The sequence below is a fragment of the Polypterus senegalus genome, chromosome 5 (assembly GCF_016835505.1).
Source record: "Polypterus senegalus isolate Bchr_013 chromosome 5, ASM1683550v1, whole genome shotgun sequence".
NCBI classification, from domain to species: Eukaryota; Metazoa; Chordata; class Cladistia; order Polypteriformes; family Polypteridae; genus Polypterus; species Polypterus senegalus.
This window is the reverse complement of record NC_053158.1, coordinates 23,284,203-23,303,559: the sequence shown is the minus strand read 5'-3', so window position 1 is coordinate 23,303,559 and position 19,357 is coordinate 23,284,203. Positions and strand designations below refer to the sequence as shown.

The 19,357-nt window shown below is 35.5% G+C and overlaps 1 protein-coding gene across 3 annotated transcripts in view; it reads left to right on the top strand.

The window, feature by feature from the left end:
- mtrr (5-methyltetrahydrofolate-homocysteine methyltransferase reductase) overlaps positions 1 to 19,357 on the top strand; it is a 142,980-nt gene that overhangs the window by 60,117 nt on the left and 63,506 nt on the right. For all 3 annotated transcript variants that reach the window (XM_039754372.1, XM_039754374.1, XM_039754373.1), the window contains exon 10: positions 16,532 to 16,574. In XM_039754372.1, the coding sequence (XP_039610306.1) occupies positions 16,532 to 16,574 (43 nt within the window). The remainder of the gene's footprint in view (positions 1 to 16,531; positions 16,575 to 19,357) is intronic.

The window sequence follows — 19,357 nt, the reverse complement described above, 5'->3', positions numbered from 1 at the left end:
TTTTTGCTTGGAGTAACCTTTTCATGAACCTTTTAGCTGTACAGATGTTCTAGAGGTCTAATTTACTATTGTGCGTGTTTATGTTGAATTATCCTACCACTATTTATTTTTACTTTCATGTACAAGTGCAAAGCAAATACTTTTAATAAAACACAGAATAGCAAAGGTAAGAACTTGAAAAATGGTATACAGTATATATGTGAAAGTATCTATACATACTGCCTTTTACATTTTAAAACTGCAAATATGTAAGAATATGGTACACCACTTGATATACTTTATTCTATAATATTAAATAATTTTTATTCATTTTTGCATTTTTGCATTTTGATTGATTCATCCTGACTCAAAATATTTTGTTGACTTGAAATTCATCAATCATGCTTTGTGTAGAAAGCTTAAATTGACACAGATTTTAATTACTGCAGAATTATTTCACAAAATTATACACTGAAGTTCCACAAGAGGGCAGCATATACCAAGTACTGTACTGTACTTTTTGTGCTGGGCTGTTCAGAATATCAATTTCATTTCCCAAATGTATGGATGTGGCTGTCACAGATTTTTGAATGTGCTGTTCAAAATGGAATGCCATTGCTATTTGTCCCAACTCTCCTAATTATCTACAGAAAGTAATTATTCAAGCTGCTGTACATTAGATCAATAAAGGTAATAAAAAAAATAATCATTTTCAAACAGCCTTTTATTGGGGCCTGGAAATGATTATTGTGATAGCACTTTAATCTGTTGCCAAATACGTTGAGTTTTATGATGCTTCTGCCCCCTTAGCTTCCATTATTGCGGTAATTTCATTTTAGAATAAAATAAAAGTAGATCTGATAATAGTATTGCACAGATGTGATGCATTATTTAGCCAGGCTGATTTAAGGGTTGGATGACATTTACTTTCAATGGATGTTTTAGCAAAATGTTGTGTTCATTGCTGAAAAAAGCTGACGTACCTAGTATTAAACAAAACAAAACTGGAAAACAAGTCGATTTCTCCAGTACTTAAAACAGTTAAAATCAGTGTTGGGCAATAAGATGTTGGCAGATTTTAGAATTTGAATAAGTTATGTGATGAACGGGACATTTTTGATTCTACATGGATTTCATACTAAAGAAAGTAACTTTCACAGGACAAAAGCAACAAATTAAACAGGCTATAGTAGGGTATCTCATTTGTTGTGAGTGAGTTTAGCCGTTTTATTTTTATTAGTGGATTTAATAATTAAACACATGGATGAGAGATTGTTACTTAAAGCATAGATGCTTTTTATTTCATACTAAAGCAAGTTTGTACATAAATCAAACTGATAATTATTTCGGTCAAAGGTTAATGCTGAAGGTCTCTTTGTCTGCCTCAAGGCCTCCAGCTATTAATGCATAACTGCTTAAGGGAAAATAGTAAGACATCAGATTGCAAGAAACAAGTTACGGACATTGAAAGGCTGTTGATGAAGTAGTAGTTACAGGAACCCCTGCTTGATCAGGAAGAGGCTGTTGCAATTGCACTGATGCAACATTTTGGGATCTTTACTAAAACCTTCATTTTCTCATCCTTTGCATTTCACATTCTTTGCAGGAGTTTGTTGCAGAAAAGCTACATACAGTGGAGTTGCACCTAAGAAATTCAACTATTGAACATCCAAAAGGCATATTGAAATAGGGTTGGGTCAGTAAAGTAGTAAGAATAAATAGGAGCCACAGGGATTTAGATAATCCATGTTGAAAAGCAGACAAGGAGTCATAATACAAGGGAGATCAATAACGTTCTAAGGGCAAGACAAAATGGTGTTGACAAAACATTGTGGTATTGAGACCACAAGAAAGAGATCAATGGAAATACACGGTAAAAGAAAACTCTTAAGTACATACATAACATAGTGGTTAAGACTCGCTTTGTATAGGGTCCTTTCTGCAGCAAACAAGCACTAGGTCAGTACTTAGTGGAAAATCTTTTCAAAGAAAAGCAAAATTATTGGCTAAAAGGGGTGTTACAAACAGGCGAGAACCATGACAAAGGTAAATGTGGATGAATCCCAGAGATGACCTTTCTTTTCTTTTTTTTTTGTGTCGACTATTTTGTAATCACTCTTTATTCCAGGAGTGGCAAATTATGTAATTTTAAATTGTTCATTCTTTTGTGTAAAATGCTATATTTCTCAGAGTGTTAACAGTATGAAAAACACTAAATTGATAGTGTAACATAATGTACTATATATACTTTAGTAATGAGACCTGTTGATCTACCAGAACGGGAGCTCACGTGTGTCTAGGTATAGCACTTGTTGCTCAACCCTGTCCTACATACTGTAGTGTGTGGCTCAGGCAAGGTTTGTTTCCATGTTCTTGGGCTCTATCTCTGTTCACATATTGACAGGTGTCATCACTAAAGTATATCAAGCTGCTCCTGTTTTAATTTTTGGCTGATTGATAATTTAGAATCAGTAAATAATGTTGTTAAGGGGAAATCTGGACAAAGCAAACTAAAAACTGGGCAAAGGAATATGGGAATGATTGCAGGGGTTGACTTCTTTAAAAGTATATTAAGGAATGCTTTTCTCCTAACTTTCTAAGATAAAGAACTTTTTGTACATTGTCTTCCTGTAAGCAAAAAACAAATTCTCTTTCTTTTGTTCTCCACCATCAAATGTAAATGATCGGTAAATGCAGCAAAGTAAATATGGATTAGACTGCCTACCAATCCAAAATTAGATCTGTTGTGATATTCATTTTTACTGGCCTATAGCTTAGTGTAATTAAAAAAAACAGTACTTGTATTAATGTCTGAAAGTTATTAGTGCATATATGTATTTTGTAGATAAATGTAACCTTTGAATGGAAATATGCTCTTGGTTTATATAAAATTCCTAAACCCACTTATTTTAATTCAGGGTCATGGATGGTCCAAGATTATGCTGGCAGCATTGAGCACAAGTCAGAAACCATTCTAGTACAAGGTATCAGTCCACAGGGGCAAATCTTGCACACTGACACTAACACAGGGCCAACCTGAAATTTCAGTTTAATCTTTAGGGGTATGAGAGGAAATGTCGGAGTACCCGGGGGAAAACCTATGCAGGCACTAAGAGAGCATGCATTCCACATACACAGGCAATGACTTAGTATGGGATTCAAAACCAGGAGGCTGGGGTTGTGAGTCTGCAGTGCTACCCATTGTGTCTCCATGCCAGATGCATCAGATACATTTGTGAAGTGGGATATCATTTTGATATCAGAAGCTGGTTTCACTCTTTGAGTGTAGTAGAACTTTGGTAAGTGTCTGTGGACCAGTTTGTAAAACTGATTATTTAACAGGCGAGTAGGAGTAAATTAACAGTACTAAGGGCTGTGTTAATTAAACATTAGAGGCCTAATCAAATATGTAATGGAATATGTGTATTCAGTGTAGGAATTCTAGCATGAACTGCCTTTTTAAGGTCATGCCATAGCATCTCAATTGGATTCAGGTCAGGACTTTGACTAGGCCACTCCAAAGTCTTCATTTTGTTTTTCTTCAGCCATTCAGAGGAGGATTTGCTGGTGTGTTTTGGGTCATTGTCCTGTTGCAGCAACCAAGATCGTTTCAGCTTGAGTTGACGAACAGATGGCCGGACATTCTCCTTCAGGATTTTTTGGTAGACAGTAGAATTCATGGTTCCATCTATCACAGCAAGTCTTCCAGGTCCTAAAGCAGCAAAACAACCCCAGACCATCACACTACCACCACCATATTTTACTGTTGGTATGATGTTCTTTTTCTGAAACGCTGTGTTCCTTTTACGCCAGATGTAACGGGACATTTGCCTTCCAAAAAGTTCAACTTTTGTCTCATCAGTCCACAAGGTATTTTCCCAAAAGTCTTGGCAATCATTGAGATGTTTCTTAGCAAAATTGAGACGAGCCTAGTTCTTTTGCTTAACAGTGGTTTGCGTCTTGGAAATCTGCCATGCAGGCCATTTTTGCCCAGTCTCTTTCTTATGGTTGAGTCGTGAACACTGACCTTAATTGAGGCAAGTGAAGCCTGCAGTTCTTTAGACGTTGTCCTGGGGCCTTTTGTGACCTCTCGGATGAGTCGTCTCTGCGCTCATGGGGTAATTTTGGTCGGCCGGCCACTCCTGGGAAGGTTCACCACTGTTCCATGTTTTTGCCATTTGTGTGCCACTGTGGTTCGCTGGAGTCCCAAAGCTTTAGAAATGGCTTTATAACCTTTACCAGACTGATAGATCTCAATTACTTCTGTTCTCATTTGTTCCTGAATTGATGGCAGAGGTGAACCTCTGTTGTGAACAGATTCTGAAACCCATGCAAAATATGCTTCCGCTATTGCAGTATGAAATAATGATAATCTTTCCCCTGGAACTTGCTGAATATGCACTAATGGCCCTTTAGCATTTTTATAGGCTTAGTCACAAAGCCACCTCAATTACCAGATATGTTAGTCACTGTTCAGAATGTTCTGTACATTATCCTATTCATTATCATTTTGTTTCATCCACATCTCTTGAGTACTAAAAAAGGCTACCAATTTTTTTCCTTCATTTTTTTATTAATATAAAAGGAAGGGAGTTGTGATAAATGTGTTAATTTTACTTAAGGCAAATTCATTTTGATATCAGAAGCTGGTTTCACTCTTTGAGTGTAGTAGAACTTTGGTAAGTGTCTGTGGACCAGTTTGTAAAACTGATTATTTAACAGGCGAGTAGGAGTAAATTAACAGTACTAAGGGCTGTGTTAATTAAACATTAGAGGCCTAATCAAATATGTAATGGAATATGTGTATTCAGTGTAGGAGTGAATGGTTTTGCTTCCATTTCTTTTATCTGTCGTTATACTATGGTCACAGATGATGTGAATATCAACAAACCTGGGTTATGCTGTTGCTCTTTTAGTGTTTTGGTGGAGGGATAGCGGTCCATTCTGCTCATCCTGTTTAAAGGTGAGAAGAATAAGCAAAAAAGAAATACAGTGGTGTGAAAAACTATTTGCCCCCTTCCTGATTTCTTATTCTTTTGCATGTTTGTCATACAATATGTTTCTGATCATCAAACACATTTATCCATTAGTCAAATATAACACAAGTAAACACAAAATGCAGTTTTTAAATGATTTTTTTTATTATTAAGGGAGAAAAAAAAAATTCAAACCTACATAGTCCTGTGTGAAAAAGTAATTGCCCCCTGAACCTAATAACTGGTTGGGCCACCCTAAGCAGCAATAACTGCAATCAAGCGTTTGCGATAACTTGCAATGAGTCTTTTATAGCGCTCTGGAGGAATTTTGGCCCACTCATCTTTGCAGAATTGTTGTAATTCAGGTTTATTTGAGGATTTTCTAGCATGAACTGCCTTTTTAAGGTCATGCCATAGCATCTCAATTGGATTCAGGTCAGGACTTTGACTAGGCCACTCCAAAGTCTTCATTTTGTTTTTCTTCAGCCATTCAGAGGAGGATTTGCTGGTGTGTTTTGGGTCATTGTCCTGTTGCAGCAACCAAGATCGTTTCAGCTTGAGTTGACGAACAGATGGCCGGACATTCTCCTTCAGGATTTTTTGGTAGACAGTAGAATTCATGGTTCCATCTATCACAGCAAGTCTTCCAGGTCCTAAAGCAGCAAAACAACCCCAGACCATCACACTACCACCACCATATTTTACTGTTGGTATGATGTTCTTTTTCTGAAATGCTGTGTTCCTTTTACGCCAGATGTAACGGGACATTTGCCTTCCAAAAAGTTCAACTTTTGTCTCATCAGTCCACAAGGTATTTTCCCAAAAGTCTTGGCAATCATTGAGATGTTTCTTAGCAAAATTGAGACGAGCCTAGTTCTTTTTGCTTAACAGTGGTTTGCGTCTTGGAAATCTGCCATGCAGGCCATTTTTGCCCAGTCTCTTTCTTATGGTTGAGTCGTGAACACTGACCTTAATTGAGGCAAGTGAAGCCTGCAGTTCTTTAGACGTTGTCCTGGGGCCTTTTGTGACCTCTCGGATGAGTCGTCTCTGCGCTCATGGGGTAATTTTGGTCGGCCGGCCACTCCTGGGAAGGTTCACCACTGTTCCATGTTTTTGCCATTTGTGTGCCACTGTGGTTCGCTGGAGTCCTAAAGCTTTAGAAATGGCTTTATAACCTTTACCAGACTGATAGATCTCAATTACTTCTGTTCTCATTTGTTCCTGAATTTCTTTGGATCTTGACATGATGTCTAGCTTTTGAGGTGCTTTTGGTCTACTTCTCTGGGTCAGGCAGCTCCTATTTAAGTGATGTCTTGATTGAAACAGGTGTGGCAGTAATCAGGCCTGGGGGTGGCTACGGAAATTAAACTCAGGTGTGATATACCACAGTTAGGTTATTTTTTTAACAAGGGGGCAATTACTTTTTCACACAGGGCCATGTAGGTTTGGATTTTTTTTCCCTAAATAATAAAACCATCATTTAAAAACTGCATTTTGTGTTTACTTGTGTTATATTTGACTAATGGTTAAATGTGTTTGATGATCAGAAACATTTTGTGTGACAAACATGCAAAAGAATAAGAAATCAGGAAGGGGGCAAATAGTTTTTCACACCACTGTACATCAGGTTAGTTGGGATTTATTTTTAGAAAAATAAATGTGGAATGGGTTACAAGCAGGAGAAATGTTTTTTTTTTTTTTTAAGATAAAATTATAGGTTCACAGCTGATAATAATAAAAAGTGCTTTTCAACATTATATGCTGATGCCGATGACTAATATGAGTGCCATAAAAATAAATAATTTTGCTTGATTTCACAACCGAGATTTAAAAGTATGTAATAAATTCCTACTAATTAAGACATCATGTATAAAACATGTTTTTCTTAATTACTGAACAATTACCATTTGTTAGCATTTTCACATTTATTATTGTTAATAGTGCTACATTTAAATAGGTGCTTCAATCTTGTTTTTAATGGAGGGAATCCCCTATGTACAAATGAAAGGGGGTGTTTTAATAAGTGGGGGGAGTTTAAAATGGCTTTGAAAACGAATGATTAACAGCAATCATATACTCTGGAATTTATCTTTGAAAAACTGACATACTATATTTATTCTTTGACATTTTCTTTTCAATATTTGAAAAATGAAATAATTTGCAGTCAATGCTGTCAATCAGAATCCAGACATCATCATACCACTGACACAAGCAATTAGATCATTCAGAAGACTTTAATTTATGTTGACTCTTTAAAGTTGCATTCCTAAGAAGAGTTTTCGAATCAAGCTCATGAACAGCTCATTTTGTAAGATTTATCTTTGCACTTTATTTAAGAATAATAACTGATTACATTTAGTTATTAAAAGTGGTCATTCTCTTCCCTTGCACTTTTTTGATTTATTGATTCTATATTTATTTGATCTTGGTATTTTATATTGGTTTCTGTTTTATCCTGTACATTATGATGATATGGTCTATCAAAGATGCTAGCTAAAATAAAAATGTTTTGTGAGAGCAAAGGTACATAAGGTACACCTGTAATTAGGATCTCAGTGAAACTTGCAGAGATGCTTCATTCAGTGGTTTAAACCAATGCTTCAGCACTGTCTTTTTGCTTGAAGTAGGAAGAATAGTCATTTTATTGATTTCTATCACTTTTGAATTGGAGCCACTGTAAATACTGTGTATAACCACAACTCTTATTTTTTTTCTTTCTTTGTTTGTTAATGTCTTTGCATTGAACTTTTTACGTATTTTTTTGCAAGACATTTGTTTTGTAAATAGGATTGGTGTGTCTGAATAAAACAGAACCTTGTTTTTGAATAATTTTTCTGTCTGTGCCTCACTAATCCCATTCACTCATCTTTTGGTTATGTCTACTGGCATCCAGAGTCTAGAACTGTGCAACAGTGCCTTTGCACGGGGTGTCACACAGCACTACAGAATGTGGCATGATTTTCCCGAAGGTGATATAGCTCACAGGATCCTCATTGTTGAGGACCTGAGTGGCTGGACCAGGCCAAGGGGATGCCCACATAACCTGGCTGCAGCAGATAGGTTGTCATTTCTGGAAGGTGGGACTGGACTGCATGTCTGCCTGGGGGATTGCCAACCAGGATATGAAGCTGTTTCGTCACGTGGTGGGTGCTGCAATGCACCGTTCCAGTGTATGCTCCCAAGCCTGATATGACTGGTGCTCAGAGGCACTCTAATGCCATGCAAACTTGCAGTTGTTTATGTGGGTCAAGAAAGTGGATAGATAGAGGGCCTGTATAGCTCAAATTCTGTAAAAATCACAGTAACAGATCATGAGGAACCTAAAATGTCTGGTACAAGTGAGAAATTACTGCAAAAGAATCTCATAGTAGTAGTGTGGTACATGCATTAAAGTAAGGTTGTAAATAATTTGTCAGATAATCCACAGTCATAAATTGTCCATAGTGACTATAATCTAAAATGGTGTTTTTTTCTATTATTGCTTTTTACTTTATAAAAAAAAATGATGAAATTATTAAAGGAGATATTTGGTATTTTTCAAGTTGAAGATTTTTCTTCACAGTCATTGTAGGTTAGTTTGCCACATGAAATTATTTTCAAAAGTGAAGCCTATTTAAAAATAGAAAATAATTAGCCTGCTCTTATGTTTTGTCATGGAGTTAATGGGCACCAGTGTCCCAGTTTCTAAAGGTAAGAAGGATATGTTTCTTGCTGACTTCTCTAAATGCAGTAGCAATAGAACAAACACTAAAGCATGAAGTCAAATTTTTTAATACATGATGAGCTACTCTTGCTGAGGATATGCCGTATATGATAATAAAAGAACCGAGGATATCATTTTTGAGTGAAATCTCACTGACTCATTGATACCAGTCAATCAATAAATACACGGGGAGTACAGTATTCTTTGTTGAACCTGGTGCTATGAGACGAGAATAACAGTTTGGCGCTACCACACTACATATACTAAAACATCTGTACTATACTTATTAAATTTCAGCCTGAGTAAACTTAGATGGATTACCATTACTAAATTGGCTTGTGGTGTGTGTGTGTTCATCCTGTGACGGATAAGTGCCCTGTCTAGGTATTGTTCTTGCCTTGCTTTCTTCCTGGGATATGCTCCAGATGCCCTATGACCCTGCCTTGAATAAGAAGGTTAAAAACATGGATGGATTATCATTACTAATATTTTTGTGCCTATAGTGGGAAAAATATATGAGTAGATTAATGGATGGAAGGTATTGGGGACAACAGTTATGGTATTATTATTATTATAATATTTGAATATTAATATTATCAAGGTGTTGTTTTAGCCTTACTCACTATGATAGCTGGGATTGGCTGCAGCATGACTCTGCCCTGGATAAACAGATTATGATGATGGATAGCTGAATCTTTAGATTATTATTATTGATATAGGCATCAACATTCAGAGTTAATAAGAACACTTGATGATGGCGTTTTAAAGTAAATCCATGCCAGTGGGGCTGAAATGGTGCCACAGAGCAAGACAAATGGGCTAATTGGTGAAGTGAAGTGAAGTGAAGTGCATATCCGGTCTCATTTTTAAATGGCTGAAACTTACAGCAATGGTTTGCTTTTTGTTTTTTTCCTTATTTCCTTTCTATTTTGCATTATGTGTAATCTCAATAATCAATAACATTTTTGGCTTGAAAATTGATGTATTTGTAAGTTTTAAATCTTCTTACAACATGAGAACTCCAGTACCCATTAGCTATATTATAAATTGGAAGAATGGGATAGTTTTTTTTTTTTTTTTATATAAAGATTATGAAATATTTTGCCTTACGTTAGGACACAGTTTCATGTGGCTAACTAATGTATATCATGATTGTGAAGAAATAACTTCAACTTAAAATACTGAACTTATCCTTTAATAGTTATTGTATGAATGGAATAGTGCTCTTGGTTCTGTACATTTCAGATTTTCCTGACAATACAGTTTTACAGTTGTGTACTGTGTTTGACACTGATGAAGCTATTGAAGTTAAGCACAAGTCTTTGCCTGACCTCTATTTCATATTCTAAACTTTGTTTAAATGGAGCAAACATTACTTAGGCAAGTTTTACTATATAATTGTAATGTAACAGTTAAGAATTGTATATAGATTTCTGAGGAGACTGACATATCTAGAAAGTTCACTGCAGACTTTGTAGATTATATAACCTCCTTAAAGATTATGCCAATTAATCTTCAACCTTTAAGGCAGTAGACTAGACTTTTAAATGATATTTTCTGAAAAGCAAATTATGCTAACATTTTGAGCTTTGTCTATTCTAAAATGTCTATTTTAAGACCATCAATATTTATCAAAGTTGCATAACATAAACTGAAAACTTTACAGTACTGTTATTGAAATTTAACAGTTATTAAAGTTTAAAAATTTTCTTAGTAAGTTATCAATATTCATTATTTCACACTTAATTATATACCAGAAAAAGTATGCACAAATGCTCAATCTTCATTCCAGTTCATTCTTTGGAACACAATAAAGAAAGGGTTTGAAGCTCTTGTATTTGCATCATGGGATTGCAACTTTTAGATTATATGAAGTAAATAAAACCATCTTATATGTATTTGTTTTCTTCATTACATTTTTCATTAAGCTACTCTAACTGGCATATCTCTGGTTGTACTGACAATGTTGGTAGAATACAGTAGTCAGTCTTACCTCATGCTGTACCTTTATGACTCAACAAAAAAGCATTTCATGTAGCTTTATGTTTTTGAGCTGTCTTAATAATGAGTCATTGTAACTACAGACTTGCACCAAGTAATACAAATTTGCTAGCATAAAATCCCACTAGCTCATGGCTGCCTGAAAGTTTGGCAGTGCATAAGTTTGTTTACAGAGGTGAAGATGACTTTTGCATTTAATCAAAGTAAATAAATAATTGGTTTGTACTTTTCTGTCATATTCCCAATTTACTGCCATTACTTTGTCAAGGTCATGAGTCAGTCTTCTTGACTTCTGCCAGTAAATATTTTCCTTTGTTAATATGGAAGATGTCTAAGGGGGCTTTCTAGACGATGTATGTGTCAGCTGCTATAATTGGCCCACACTGAGACTTTCATTCTCTAGCAACACATCAGTGTCGGTTAGCATTAAAATAATGACCATTTTAAAATATGCATATAATAGGGTAATTGATAATGTGTTTATTAAATATAATGGAAAATGAACAGACAATTACTGTCATAATTCTTTTAGCAACCATGCTTTCTGCATCAAATGTAATGTTTATGGAAACGTATTAAACTATTCATCCATCATAAACTCACTTAAACCAGTCCAGAGTTTGGGTAGGCTCTGAGCCTTCCTTGGTGGAGACTGTTTAATGACTATGATATTCATTCTAAACCCGTTTAGCGAAAGGGTTTTGGAGTGTGTGTATACATATTGTAAATAAAACACGTTAGAGAGATTTAATGTACCAGTAGTTTTTTTTTTTTGGATGCAGGAGCACATGTAAATAATGACACCTCATTGTCTCGTGTGCAGGTCATATCTGAAAGCATTTACTGTCAGTGGCATTCGTTTACAGTTAGCTGTTTTGAGACTTTAATTTCATGTATACATAACATATGTGCAGTTTGTATTTATGTATATCTTTACACATATATACACACACATATATATATCCATCCATCCATCCATTTTCCAACCTGCTGAATCTGAACACAGGGTCACGGGGGTCTGCTGGAACCAATCCCAGCCAACACAGGGCACAAGGCAGGAACCAATCCCAGGCAGGGTGCCAACCCACCGCAGGACACACACAAACACACACTAGGGCCAATTTAGAATTGCCAATCCACTTAACCTGCATGTCTTTGGACTGTGTGAGGAAACCCGAGTGCCCGGAGGAAACCCATGTAGACACGGGGAGAACATGCAAACTCCACGCAGGGAAAACCCAGGAAGTGAACCCGGGTCTCCTAACTGCGAAGCAGCAGCGCTACCACTGCACCACCGTGCTGCCCACACATATATATGTACTACTATATTTCCTATTAATCATAAACTTGAAATTTAAATTACTGCCCAACACATGTTTTTTAATTTGACTATATTTATTAATATTATGTTAACTTACATGCTCTGCATGGCGCTTACCAATTGACATCAGCACTAGCCAATAGTATGGACAGATGAATGAAGATAAGGTGGTGTCCTGAATAGGAAAAAACAGACGCGTCCTTAGATCCAAGACCAGGACAGACGGCATAAGCTTAAACTTAATGGTTCTCCCATAAACTACTCCATTATAATATACGTTTGCATCTACAGACTTTGAAAGAGGACATTTACATTTGTGTCTGCTTACTTTGAACAAATTGCTCTCCAAAATTCTTTACAACAACAACAATTTATTTCTTATAAAGCCCAAAATCAAATAACCAATGCCTCAGTATGCTTTAATGGGCCCTGTTTTTTGACAGCCCTCTGGCCTTGACTTCTTAAAAAGATAGGAAATAACAGAAAAAAAAAATGGAAGAATTCTAGAGGATGGTAAATCAGAGAGAAAACCCCCCTTTCAGGTTAGGTTGGAGAGAAAAGGGTGTCAAAATTGGGGCCAATAGAATACACAGAACAGAACACAAGTCATCCTCTTTGCAGAACTAGATGGCCAGTTTATCATTACTACCTCAGAAATACAATACAATAGTACAAACTACTTCACTTTACATATACATTTGTATACATTTACGATGACCAAGCATTACTAATGTTTTGATCGGCTTCAAGGATTCTAGTGTTAAAAGGGGGGCCCTGATAGTTTAAGCCACCTCCACAACATAGAACCTACAGTTCTTTTATTCCACTTTAAGCACAAGAGAAAACAACCCCAAAAGTAAAAACATTCAGTTCAGTATTTGGGCAGCCTGTAAACGTGATTGATGTTTGTGATAAGTTCAAGTACAATACGATGTGTTAGCACTTTATTGTCTGCCTATGGCTATGGCAAAAAAATGCAAGCTTGAACAAACAACTGATGAAAAACATAAACAAATACTTGAGTGAACGACATAAACAAGTGAAAATTGTAAATATCTAATAATTGTAATATATAGTCAAATTTTACATTACTCCTACTGATTGCATGTTTCATTTCAAACAAATACACTTTCTTGTAAAATTGTGTTTTGTAATGACCATTTACAAAAGTCAAGTCACAAGGAAAAGGAGATATTGATCTAATTCAGTAATGCTTTACTTGTGCAGTTGTATATAGAATGTTCAAGAAGCAGCTCAAATTATTACTTGACTGATGCATTTATTCATAATGACTTACAATAATCGAGATATAATTGAATTGATTTCTTTTGTTTTTCCAATTGGAGTACAAGCAGGTGAAGTGTTTTGTCATGATAACACAGTGTCAGTAGCAGGATTTGAACCTACAGCTTCAGGATTTCATATCCTAGGTCCCATAGTGCCTGTCAATAATAGCTTTTAGTAAAAAAAAAAAAACATACAAATATTGTATACAGGAAAGCACTTAGTTACATAGTACCTGTGATAAATCCAGTTAACTGATGATACTTTAACTGAGGCCCATTGTCCTAAGGGATGCATAGTGTTCTGGGCACTTTTAAGATCTTGTGTCTTTTTAAAGGATATCCTAAATTGACTTGTAGTTGGTGTGTTTTCCTCTTGACATTGTCGTTTTCCTCAGTTTGGTAGTATTCTTTCCCTTAAAGACACGTGTTAGGATTGTTGGTGACCATATATTGGCTCAGTGTAATTGACTGTGCCCTGCACCATTTTTTTCCCTTGCACTTGACCTGGCCCACTTTACCTGAAATACAATAAGCAAGTTCAATTAGATTTTAATTTAATTTATTTATTTTTAAATGTCTCCTTTTTGACTGGCTGTGATTGATCAATGCAAGGTTAAAATGTAGAATCTAAATGAAACTCCGTGCCTTAGCACTGAGCTGTAGAAACTAGTTTTCCTTAAGATATAGTTTGATGCACATCTAGTTATTTTGTGTTACTGGATATATGTCCGAGTTCAAATATGTTAACACAAAGGTGTGATATTGTTTTACATTGTCATTAAGACTGTTCTCGCCATTTGATTTTGATATGCAGTGGAATGTCAGTCATTCTCTATAGCTTCTTTATAGCTTATTCTTGCTATTCTTTCTTGCTGGAAAAAGTTTTAAAATAAAACTGGCAAAACTATTAATAAAGTTCAGCTTTAGATGCTTCCTTATGAGCACAACCATAGTGGTGTGCTCCAGTTACTTGTGACATTTTTCAGTGCCAGCAGGGGGCACAGTCATACTTCACTTTGAAAGCTAGCTTGAAATGCTTGTCTGTAACAACAGGTATGAATGTTTTTTTTTTACATTTATTGTGTAATTAATATTAAACAGTTAAGTAACAATGCTAATAATAATAATAATAATAATAAAAAGATTAAAGTATTCGAAATTTCACGTTAATAAAGTTGCATTTTTGTATGCTTAGAATAAATGAACACATTTCAACATTTGCAGTTATAACATGCAAGTTGACAGAGTAAGAAACTGAGGGTTTCTTAACTCTGCCGATGACTGGTAAAGAGCATCAATTCATCTTCAGAAATCATTACAGGAAAATTGCTTTTGGAATGTAAATTTAAGGTGAAGTTTTCTGCTGCTTCTTTTTTATTTATTTATTTTATTAAAAATCAAGTCTTGAGGTGTGCTGATTATACCATTGCTGATTGTTCAAATATTTTCAAAAATTGAATAAGCTTGTTAAAAATTGGATGGTATTTTAAAAGATGGAATTTGATCCAAGTAAGTGCAGATAATATCTTAAGTATATGCTGAAGTGGACTGGTGTTGGCTGGTCCCTTCCTTAAATCAGAAATTGCTTTGTTTTTTCTGGTTTCATTTGACCCTGTCTGGGTAATAATGAAAGAATGGCTTTTCTTTTAAAATTGTAATAAGCTAATAATAGAAAGCACTATGTTCTGTATTATTTGTGTATCTGTATTATTTTGGAGTTGATTTTCCTCTTTGAAGAAGACAAATTAAATAAACAAGTTAGGTTTTATCTTAGCTTCATTGCTACCTTTGTTCACTGTTACAGTGATGCAAAGTAGACCATCAGTAGGCTTCTGCTGTTCATGAGCTCACATTCCAATCCTTCCACTATGTCTCCTTTTAATATAAAATGACAGTGGTTCTTTTTAAAATACTTTACATTTTTGGAGGACTTCATACTGTTACAGAAAGTGTTCCCAGCAGAGGAACCCAAGTTTAGTTGTTTTTACCCAAGATCTCATTCTTTCTGGAACTATGCAGAGCTTATGAGCTTATGATGCTGGGTAAAACTGTGGACCATAAATTAGTTTTTACTAACATGCAAAGTAATCCTTAGACAACACTTGCCTAAGCTTGGATGATTAGTTGGCTAAGGACCAATAACTTGTCTACCTGTCAGTTTGCAGCTCCACACCAGCCATAAGCTGTTTTCCCTGAAATTTGAAGTTGAGAGTAGAATTTTGCTTATGTCATCTTCTGCATTTAAGCTGGCAATATTTTAAATAAAGTCATGTCTGCCCAATTCAGGGGTTACTTGCAGAACTCCCTTCACATCACACCAGTATCCCTTATCTTTCCCCCCCACCCTACTTACTTCCCTGAGACGTTTTTGAATCACTGAGTGTTGTGTAAGAATTTCTTTAAAACTGAGCTATTGTCACCCTTCACATCATTACCATAGCATTACTGATATTTTCTGTATGACATTGTTTAGGGATCCCAAGTGTGGCTCCCATGATAGCAAATGGTTTGTGTGGCCCACCAACTGTCTTTACACAAAATCATCTTTTTTGCCAAGGTTATGATCCTAAGATTCAGTGAATGCATTTATACTTTTTAAAATTGTTTTCTTGATTATTCTTTCACTTAGGCCTGTGGTTCTTATCCGTTCATTCATTAGCTAATTCTTGGCATGACTTCCCTCGATGTTTTCTAGTAACTATTATTTTGTTTCTTTGATGATGACTCGCATAACGCATATGAGAGGATCTTTGAGTTTCTTTTTCCTTTTATTTAATTAAATAGCAGCAATGTATGTAATATATGCTTGTAACAGTAACAAAAGTATAAATACAATATACAGTAGCTCTAATTTACTTTATTTCCTACCACATGATTACTATGGCTGTGTGGAAGAAAAAAAATCAAAGGTAGCTGCTTTGACAGAACATTCAGTTAAATTCACATTTTATGTCAGTTTCCCATTTTTTTATCATGAATGAAATATCCCTCTCAATTCAGTATGAAGATGACCTTTGACTGATTGTCATATTGTTGGATGATGATGTGACTGTTAATTGATATTCGGTGACAGTACTCAGCTGCAGAACTTACTTTTGGATTTCTGCTTTGCCTTTTGAATGTGTTAATATTAACATCAAACAGCATTTATTTGTATTTGCAGCAATACATGTGTGAAGATTACCTAGATATGATAATTCAGTGCATTTATTTAGTTTATACTGTAAGCAATACAACATGTGATGATCTGTATTCTTTTTTCCAGAACATTTGCCTAAATTGCAACCAAGGTCATATTCTGCTGCCAGGTATGTTTCTCTACCTTTCTCATTGAAGTTTACATAACTTACTGTTCTGTTCATGCTCTAAGAATTTAATCTGTCAACATTTTTAGTTTAAGCCTTTAAACAGATCATACTTGGGAATCTTTTTACCGACAGAAAGATTTAAAGTCGATTTTTTTAAATGCTTTGTGTTCATAGAAGTTAAACACAAACTGATGGCAGTTCCTAAATAATAGAGCAGCACATCAATATATGTACATATTTCAGATTCTGACACACTGTTATCTTTACTGTGTATAATATTTTAGTTCTCAGTTGAGCTGTGAACTATATTTGAAAGGCTGGTGGCAAGAACAATTGCATGTGGAAAGTTATTTACAGCTGTTGTTGGGTTGGTTGGCTTTTACTGTACAGTATATAAAGGATTTGCAGCAATCACCTATCAACATCTTCTATTTATATTATGTTGTTTTTAAGACAAAAACAGTCTTAGTGATCTAGTTTTTATTATTATAAGAAAATCATTTTAAATTTTGGAACATTGAACTGATGGAAATGCTTATAAAGCTTATAACCATAGATGTACAGTATTTTTTCATAATTCTTTCTCCTTTACTAGGTAGTTGTTTAGATTGCCAGTTTGAGAAAGTTTTGAGGAAACCAAATGTGCCACCATTTCTGAATCCTGTCTTAAAGGAATAGTTCGGTATTTTTTAAGTCAAAATAATTTCTTTACAATCATGACCTATATTAATTTGCCACATAAAGCCATGTTATAAAGTGAAGGATTAAAAAATACTTTGATCTTGTAGATTACAATGGAGCTCAAATGAACCCTGCATCCATAAGTGATGGAAAACCCTTACAACTTACCAAATATGTCCAATATAAAGCGGCAAAGGTTTTGATTTAAGAAATCATATTTTCCATCTCGCAGTGGTAGCACTGCTGCCTCGCAGTTAGGAGACCTGGGTTCACTTCCCGGGTCCTCCCTGTGTGGAGTTTACATGTTCTCCCAGTGTCTGCGTGGGTTTCCTCTGGGCACTCGGGTTTCCTCCCACAGTCCAAAGACATTCAGGTTAGGTGGATTGGTGATTTTAAATTGGCCCTAGTGTGTGCTTGATGTGTGGGTGTGTTTGTTTGTGTCCTGCGGTGGGTTGGCACCCTTCCCGGGATTGGTTCCTGCCTTGTGCCTTGTGTTGGCTGGGATTGGCTCCAGCAGACCCCCCTGACCCTGTGTTCGGATTCAGCGGGTTGGAAAATGGATGGATGGATGTTTTCCATCTTTATGAGAAACATGTAGACTCTATGTGGAGCATGGTGCTGTGATGCCAGAAAACATTTGTACTGAACTTACTAAACTTTAGCCTGATTTAAACTTGAATTAGTAAATTAGTGTGACTAAATTGACCATGCAGTATGTATGTGTGTGTTTGCTCTGTGATGGACTGGTGCCCTTTCTGGATATTGTTCCTCATTTACGTCTGATTCTTGCAGGGATAGCTTCCTTCTGGACTGCTAGCCTGCACTGTATAAGCAGGTTGGAAAGATAAATGGATGTATTAATTTGTGAAGAGCTTGTAGTGAGGCTTTAAGCAGCAGTAATACTCTGTACTGGCTTTGTTCTGTTCTAGCACTGGCTGTATGTCTATAATATCTTCTCATTTCTTGTCAGTTTATTGCCTGCTACATAAGCTCACTATTTTCTCTCACTGATGCACATGTATACTTTATCAGTCCAGCGAAAGCAGGATGTATCTTCCTTAAAGTGAATGAGTATATGCAATCATAAGTGTAATTTTTTTTCTCTTATTATTGGAAAGTGGTGAGTTGGCAGTAAAAAGCCTCTTGGCCAGCAGATAATTCCCAAGTTTGGGTACACTGCCCAGTTAGCAGGATGATCTCTATGTTTGATGAAGACCCAAACAGTAGTAGATGTAGCAGTGAAGTAAATTTGCACATGTGGATTATGTGCTGAGGCCATGGGAATTATGTTTGAACAGCCTTGACAAAGTTCTTGCAATTCACTGGAAAACTTGGAAGAATCAACAAGATACTGCTCAGGCTGTTCTTAGCAGGAAAGGAGAAACATTCACATTATCCTGGGAAATATAAGAACACAAGCTTGACAAATTACAGGAAACCATTCAGTCCAATAAGCTTGTTTTAGTTAATTACAGAGTTGGCCCAATTTCTCATCCAGATAACTTTTAAAAGCTGTCAAGTTATATCTGCAATAGTTGGCAGAAAACGTTTGAGAAACTCCTAAACCTGGTGGTTGTATCTTCATTTGTAGAGGCAATGCAAAAAATGTGTATTGCCTGGGGTTTGCTCTGTTTCTGAATTGAGTTAAAAATTCTGTAGTAGAGATGTGACTATAAATGCTGAAAAGAATAGATATAGGGGGTTGTTTTGGTTAAACTTCTTCTGTTGAATTGAAAGTGGGTACAGTGCCTGAAGACTAGCAGACTTGCTTAATTTAGTGATCTCAATTTTTAAGATTTTATGTTCCAGTTACCATGTAATGACACTCCTTAGCGTATATTGGATATCCTATATTGAGGTACTTGAAAGGACTCATTTTTATTATGGAATGGCATCTTATTATTATGGAAGAATGAGTGAAATGCATTTTAAATAAAAATTGATATAATGCAGATTAATCTTAAAAGTAATATTTTTCATTGTATTGACAGTAGTTTGTCAATTGTTTCATTAAATAAAAAGAAAACAAAAAGATAGATTAAACCTAATGCCTTTAATTTTTATTTCTATTTTTTTATGGATGGAACAAAGCATGGATTTCT